The sequence below is a fragment of the Corapipo altera genome, unplaced genomic scaffold (assembly GCF_003945725.1).
Source record: "Corapipo altera isolate COAL_440 unplaced genomic scaffold, ASM394572v1 131736, whole genome shotgun sequence".
Lineage (NCBI taxonomy): Eukaryota > Metazoa > Chordata > Aves > Passeriformes > Pipridae > Corapipo > Corapipo altera.
Window position 1 is genome coordinate 1 of NW_020886415.1, and position 6425 is coordinate 6425.

At 62.6% G+C, this 6425-nt stretch overlaps 1 protein-coding gene across 1 annotated transcript; it reads left to right on the forward strand.

Annotated features, from left to right (window-relative positions):
* Nucleotides 1-434: 434 nt before the first annotated feature.
* On the forward strand, nucleotides 435-6211 carry LOC113941183 (histone-lysine N-methyltransferase SETDB1-like; the record flags this gene model as incomplete). Its single annotated transcript, XM_027632338.1, has 8 exons — nucleotides 435-1036; nucleotides 1427-1543; nucleotides 1861-2030; nucleotides 3123-3733; nucleotides 4361-4389; nucleotides 4487-4619; nucleotides 5338-5503; nucleotides 5893-6211. Coding segments are annotated over 8 exons (2133 nt in total), but the record flags the coding sequence as incomplete, so codon positions are not given.
* Nucleotides 6212-6425: the final 214 nt, after the last annotated feature.

Sequence of the window (6425 nt, forward strand, 5' to 3'; positions counted from 1 at the left end):
TCCCCATCCCTTCTGGGCACACTGTGCTCCTGTCCCCCACCCTGCTCCCCATCCCTTCTGGTCACACTGCACCTGTGTCTCTCACCCCGCTCTCCTCTAACCCCTCTCCCCATCTCTTCTGGGCACACTGTGCTCATGTCCCTCACCCTGCTCTCCCCTAATTCTTCTCCCCATCCCTTCTGGACACACTGTGCTTGTGTCCCCCCCACCCTGCTCCCCATCCCTTCTGGGCACACCATACTCGTGTCCCCCACCCTGCTCTCCCCTAACCCCTCTCCCCATCCCTTCTGGGCACACCGTGCTCCTGTCCCTAACCCCTCTCCCCATCCCTTCTGGGCACACCGTGCTCCTGTCCCTAACCCCTCTCCCCATCCCTTCTGGGCACACTGTGCTCCTGTCCCCCACCCTGCTCTCCCCTAACCCCTCTCCCCATCCCTTCCCCGCGCAGCGTCCCCGCCGGCGCCGTGCAGCCCTTCCACGGGATGCTGGACCGCGTCCCCAGCGAGCCGTCCTACCGGGCCCCTCTGGAGAAGCTCTTCTTCCTGCCCCACGTGTGCAGCTACGCCTGCCTGTCCCGCGTGCGGCCCATCCGCGCCGACCAGTACCGCAGCCGCAACCCGCTGCTCATCCCGCTGCTCTACGACTTCCGCCGCATGACGGCGCGGCGCCGCGTCAACCGCAAGATGGGCTTCCACGTGCTCTACAAGACGCCCTGCGGGCTGTGCCTGCGCTCCATGCAGGAGATCGAGCGCTACCTCTTCGAGACGGACTGCGACTTCCTGTTCCTGGAGATGTTCTGCCTCGACCCCTACGTGCTGGTGGACCGCAAGTTCCAGCCCTACAAGCCCTACTACTACATCGCCGACATCACCAAGGGCAGGGAGGACGTGCCGCTGTCCTGCGTCAACGAGATCGACAGCACGCCGCCCCCGCAGGTGGCCTACAGCAAGGAGAGGATCCCCGGCAAGGGGGTCTTCATCAACACCAGCTGGGAGTTCCTCGTGGGCTGCGACTGCAGGGACGGCTGCAGGGACAAGTAGGTGGCTCCTCGTGGCTGAGGGGGGGGTGTGCTGGGACTCTGTGACCTGCCCGGGAGCACCCCGAGGTGGATCTGCTCTGGGAGTTAAATCCGTGCAGCTCAGGTTTCGTGGAATCACGGAGTGGTTTGGGTTGGGAGGGACATTAAAGATCGTCCAGTCCCACCCTACGTCACGGGCAAGGACACCTTCCTCTATCCCAGGTTGCTCCAAGCCCCATCCAACCTGGCCTTGACCACTTCCCAGGATGAGGAATCCACAGCTTGTCTTGGTTTGATTCCAGGTCAAGCCCTGCGTGCTCATCTCTGCCTAAAGATGGGATATCTTTCCCTGTCTCCAGAAGTGATGTGGAAGCTGTGACCTGTGGTTTCTCCCGTGTCTCCCTGCAGGTCCAAGTGTGCCTGTCAGCAGTTGACGATCCAGGCGAGCGGCTGCACCCCTGGGGGGCAGATCAACCCCAACTCGGGCTACCAGTACAAGCGGCTGGAGGAATGTCTGCCCACGGGGTGAGCAGAGCCAGGGCCTCCTGCCCGCCCAGGTGCCAACCCCAGCTGCCATCAGAGAGGGAATTTATCCCAGAGATCGGCACAGATGTGACAGCCTGCCTCTGGTCTTGGTTCTTGTGCTGGTCACGGAATGGTTTGGGTTGAAAGGGACCTTTTAAAGATCATTGAGACCATGAGCAGAGACACCTTCCACTAGACCAGGTTGCTCCAAGCCTGGTCCTCTGGGCTCTCTGTGCGTGACCCCAGCGCTGCCAACCTCACCAACCTCTGGGATGTTCCTTTACCCTGGAATTTGTCACCCTTCTCCTTTCTTCCAGCGTTTACGAGTGCAACAAGAGGTGCAAGTGCAACGTGAACATGTGCACCAACCGCCTGGTCCAGCACGGCCTCCAGGTCCGGCTGCAGCTCTTCAAGACCCAGAACAAAGGTTGGGGCATCCGCTGCCTCGATGACATCGCCAAGGGCTCCTTCGTCTGCATCTACGCAGGTGGGAACTCACCTGGCACGTGGGAACCTCTTCCCTCGGAAAAGGGTGTGGTCAGAGGCGGGAGCGGAGCTGGGGAAGGGGCTGGAGCAGCAGGAGAAGGGGCTGGAGAGCTCCTGAGGGAGTTGGGAGGGCTCAGCCTGCAGAAAAGGAGGCTCAGGGGGGACCTTCTGGCTCTCTGCAACTCCCTGACAGGAGGGGGGAGCTGGAGGGGGTCGGGATCTTCTCCCAGGGAACAAGGGACAAGATGAGAGAAAATGGCCTCAAGTTGTGCCAGGGGAGGGTCAGGTTGGATATTCAGGGAAGTTTCTTCATGGAAGGGGTGGTCAGGCCCTGGCCCAGGCTGCCCAGTGAGTTGGTGGAGTCCCTGTCCCTGGAAGTGATCAGAGCCCTGTGGATGTGGCACGTGGGGACGTGGTTCACTGGTGGCCTTGGCAGTGCTGAGGGGATGGTTGGCTCGATCTTGGAGGCTTTTCCAACCTGCACGATTCCCTGATTCCAAAGCCCAGCAGAAGGGCTGTGAAGCTCTTGCTGTGCCCGTTTCAGGGGCAGGAAGGTGAAAGCTGAGCAGGTGAACTTGCCCAGCGCTGGCACAGGGCACTGCAGAGCCCTCGGGGTGGCAGTGCCGGTGTCACAGGACACGCTGGGCCCCTGAGCTGTCCCTGGGGTGACCCAGCCCCGGCCCAGCCCTGCTTCCTCCTCCCAGCAGAGCCCCTGAAATGCAGAAGTTGCGCAGGGTTGGTGTTGGCTCTGAAATGAAGCCGCCCACGGGCACGGCCGGAGCTGCTGCTGCCCTGATTCCGTGGCTGTGGAGTTCCCTCTCTGCTCCACCGGCCCCTCCAGCCCTTCTGAGGCTCCACTGGAGCTGCTCTGTAGAGATTTCTGGGGTGAAAACCTTGATTTTCGGTCAACCACACGCCTCAGGCTTTTGTCCTGTCGGTTATCAGGGCTACATTGTCCTTTCCCCAGCCCAGCTTTGGAGTGAGGCGACATCATTCCTGTTTTCTCCTCAGCGAGCTTTGGAGAGGATGAAGATGAGCTCCCAGGGAATTGCCATCCCGGGAAAACTCACCCCGACTTTCCTGTCGCCCTTAGGGAAGATCCTCACGGACGACTTCGCCGACAAAGAGGGGCTGGAGATGGGGGACGAGTACTTCGCCAACCTGGACCACATCGAGAGCGTGGAGAACTTCAAGGAGGGCTACGAGAGCGACGCCAAGTGCTCCTCGGACAACAGCGGCGTGGACCTGAAGGACGACGACGACGAGGAGAACACGGGCACGGAGGAGCCCGAGGAGTCCAACGAGGACAGCTCCGACGACAACTTCGGCAAGGACGAGAACTTCCACGCGAGCTCGGTGCTGCGCAGCTACGCCACGCGCCGGCAGACGCGCGGCCAGAGGGACGGCGGCCTCTCGGAAACGGCCTCCAAGGACTCGGGGCTCACCCGGCCCCTCGGCCACGACGAGGCCCTGGCGGCCCCCTGCAAGCTGCCCGTGTCGGAGGAGAGCTCCAAGAACAAGGTGGCCTCGTGGCTGAGCTCCAACAGCATGGCCGAGGGCTTCCAGGACGGCGACAGCAGCTCGTCCTTCCGCGAGGCGGGAGAAACCAAACCTGTGAAAGTGGAGAACCCCGGGGAGAGGGAGAAGGGATGTGTTCCCACCCCGGGAGAGATGAACAGAGAGATGAAGGCAGCCAAGAAGGAGGTGAGGGAGGGACGTGGGAGTGAGAGAGGCAAAGGGCACCGAGGAATGATGGAAGGGAGAGAGGTGGGAATGGGAGATCCTGCCTGGGAGGCCTGGATGAGGAGACACAGAGGTGTGGGAGTGGGAGATCCTGCCTGGGAGGCCTGGATGAGGAGATAGAGGGATGTGCTCAGGTACAGGGGGACTGTGGGGCTGTTGGATGTTCCCGTGTCCAGCTTCCCTGGCTCCTGTGCTGGGACAGGGAGGTGCTTTTCCCCTGCCAGGAAGAGAATTTGTGGCACAAGAGGCCATGGAAGTCCCTTGATGTGAGCAGAGCTGAATGTCCTCCGTCTGGGGAGCGGGGAACAGGGACAACAGGGACATGGAGGGTTCTGTGCCCACCCCCTGCTCCAGGGAGGGGAGGATCCCCCTGGATGGGGCAGGCACACCAGGAATCCCCCCGTGTGGGGCATGAGAAGAGACCTGTGGGCACCCCTGGGCTGGGTGTCCCTGGCTGTCACCCTGAGCGTGGAGACAGGGCCTGTCTCACTCCCAGGCTGGCATTTTGGGGAGCAGTTCCATAGAAAGGCAGGAGAGAACTCCAAAAGGGAGAGATTTTAATCTTCTCTCCTCCTCCCCCCCCTGCAGGAACCTGAAGAGCCAACCAAAATTACGGGGTAAGATTCCTGAACCGCTGTTCTCCTGTCCCTGCCTGGCCTGTGGACGCTCCCCACGGAAGCCCAGGCGTGACCCCTTGTTGTCCTGGCCCCACAGGCTGAGCATCCCTGGCAGGAGGTACGGGTACAACCCCTGCCCCCCGAAGCTGGAGGGGATCCGGCGGCCCCTGAGCCGCACGGCGCTGCTGCAGAGCCGGCGCCGCTCCCTCTCCCTGCAGGCCTCCAGTGAGGTAAGGGGGACCCCCGGGCTGGGAGAGGGACCCCAGGGCTGGGAGAGGGACCCCCGGGCTGGGAGAGGGACCCCAGGGCTGGGAGAGGGCCCCCCAGCCTGGGAGAGGGCCCCCTGGGCTGGGAGAGGGATCCCCGGGCTGGGAGAGGGACCTGGCTCTGCCCCTTCCCCCCGGAACCGGCTCCGTGACGACCCCGAACCTCAGTTTGGGTGGTTTTCTTGTTGTTTCTGTTCCCGGCTTTGTGGTTGTCCCTGAAATTTCCTGGGGGGCAGTTGGTGTCCTTTGGATTGTGGGGAGTGTTTCTTGGATCTGAAACCCCCCCCAAAAAAAGAGAGTGTGGAATTTGGGCTCTGTTCCAGTGGGATGGAGCACCTTGGTTTGCACACCTGGCAGAGCCACCTGGGGACAATCCTTGTTTTTAGGGGTCTTCTCCCTTCTTTTCAAATCCCAGAGCACCGAATGCTCCAGGATCCCAAGCTCTGGCATTTTGGGTGCTGCAGAACTCCCCAGCCCCCCAAAATCCCACGGCTGTTCCAAACACTGACCTGTGGGATGGGGTGCCCGTCCCGCTGTATTCCCATCGCGATGTCCACGGGTGGGATCCCCTTCCAAAGGATGTCCTGGAGCACGGGGGGGTGTGTGTGCTGGGTAAGAGAGCTCAGTGTTCCTGGGGAAAAGGGAGGCTTGGATGTGGCTCAGGAGCTGTTCCTGCCCTCAGGACGTGCTGACACTGTCGAGCAGCACCGACAGTGACGTTGAGAACGGGCAGGTCCTGGCGGGGCAGGTCCCGGGCACCGCCAACGACAGCGACGACATCCAGACCATCTCCTCGGGCTCTGAGGAGGAGGAGGGCGAGGACAAGAAAAACCTCTCGTCTGGGTCAGGTGAGGGGGAAGACGAGGGCTGAGGATGGGGAGTTTTGGCTGGAGAGCACCGGGAAGGGCTCGCGAGGCCACGGCAGCGCCGAGCGCGGCGCGTCTGCTCCTGCTGCACCCGACGGCCCAGGCCGGACCTTCCCCGCGGGGTTTTAGAGACAAAACTGCAAAATCTCGCCCTCAAGCCCAGGTTTTTTTGGGGGATCGTGAGAAAAAGCAACTGTGAGGCTCCTGGTGGGTGTGAGGCCGGGCTGGGCGGATTCCAGGAGCCGTCCCGGGGCGGTGTCCCGGATGTGAGGCGCATCCCCGCCGGGGTTCGTTACCCCTGAGTGGAGCGGGAAGGGGGGGGATGAGCAGGGCTGGGGGTTCCTCCTCTGGCAGCTGCCCTGTCGTGGCAGGTCCCGTGAAGAGGCAGGTGGCTGTGAAATCCACCCGGGGCTTCGCCCTGAAAACCACCCACGGCATCGCCATCAAATCCACCCCGCTGGCCGCGGGCGACAAGGGCGAGAGCGCGGGGCCCGTGCGCCGGAGCACCCGGCAGTTCTACGACGGGGAGGAGAACTGCTACATCATCGATGCCAAGCTCGAGGGCAACCTGGGCCGCTACCTCAACGTGAGCTGGGCACGGGCAAGGGGGGGCAGGGGCCTCAGCGGGGCTGTGCCCGCTCTGAAGAACAGGGAAAGGGCAGGGGGAGGAGGCTGATCCACCCTCCTGAGCGGAGCAGAGCGGCTGCTCCGGCCCCGTTACCTGTGAGGGGGGGTGTTACCTGTGAGGGTGAGTGTTACCCGTGAGGGTGAGTGTTACCTGTGAGGGTGGGTGTTACCCCTGTGAGGGTGGGTGTTACCTGTGAGGGGGGGTGTTACCTGTGAGGGTGGGTGTTACCCCTGTGAGGGTGAGTGTTACCTGTGAGGGCCCCGTTACCTGTGAGGG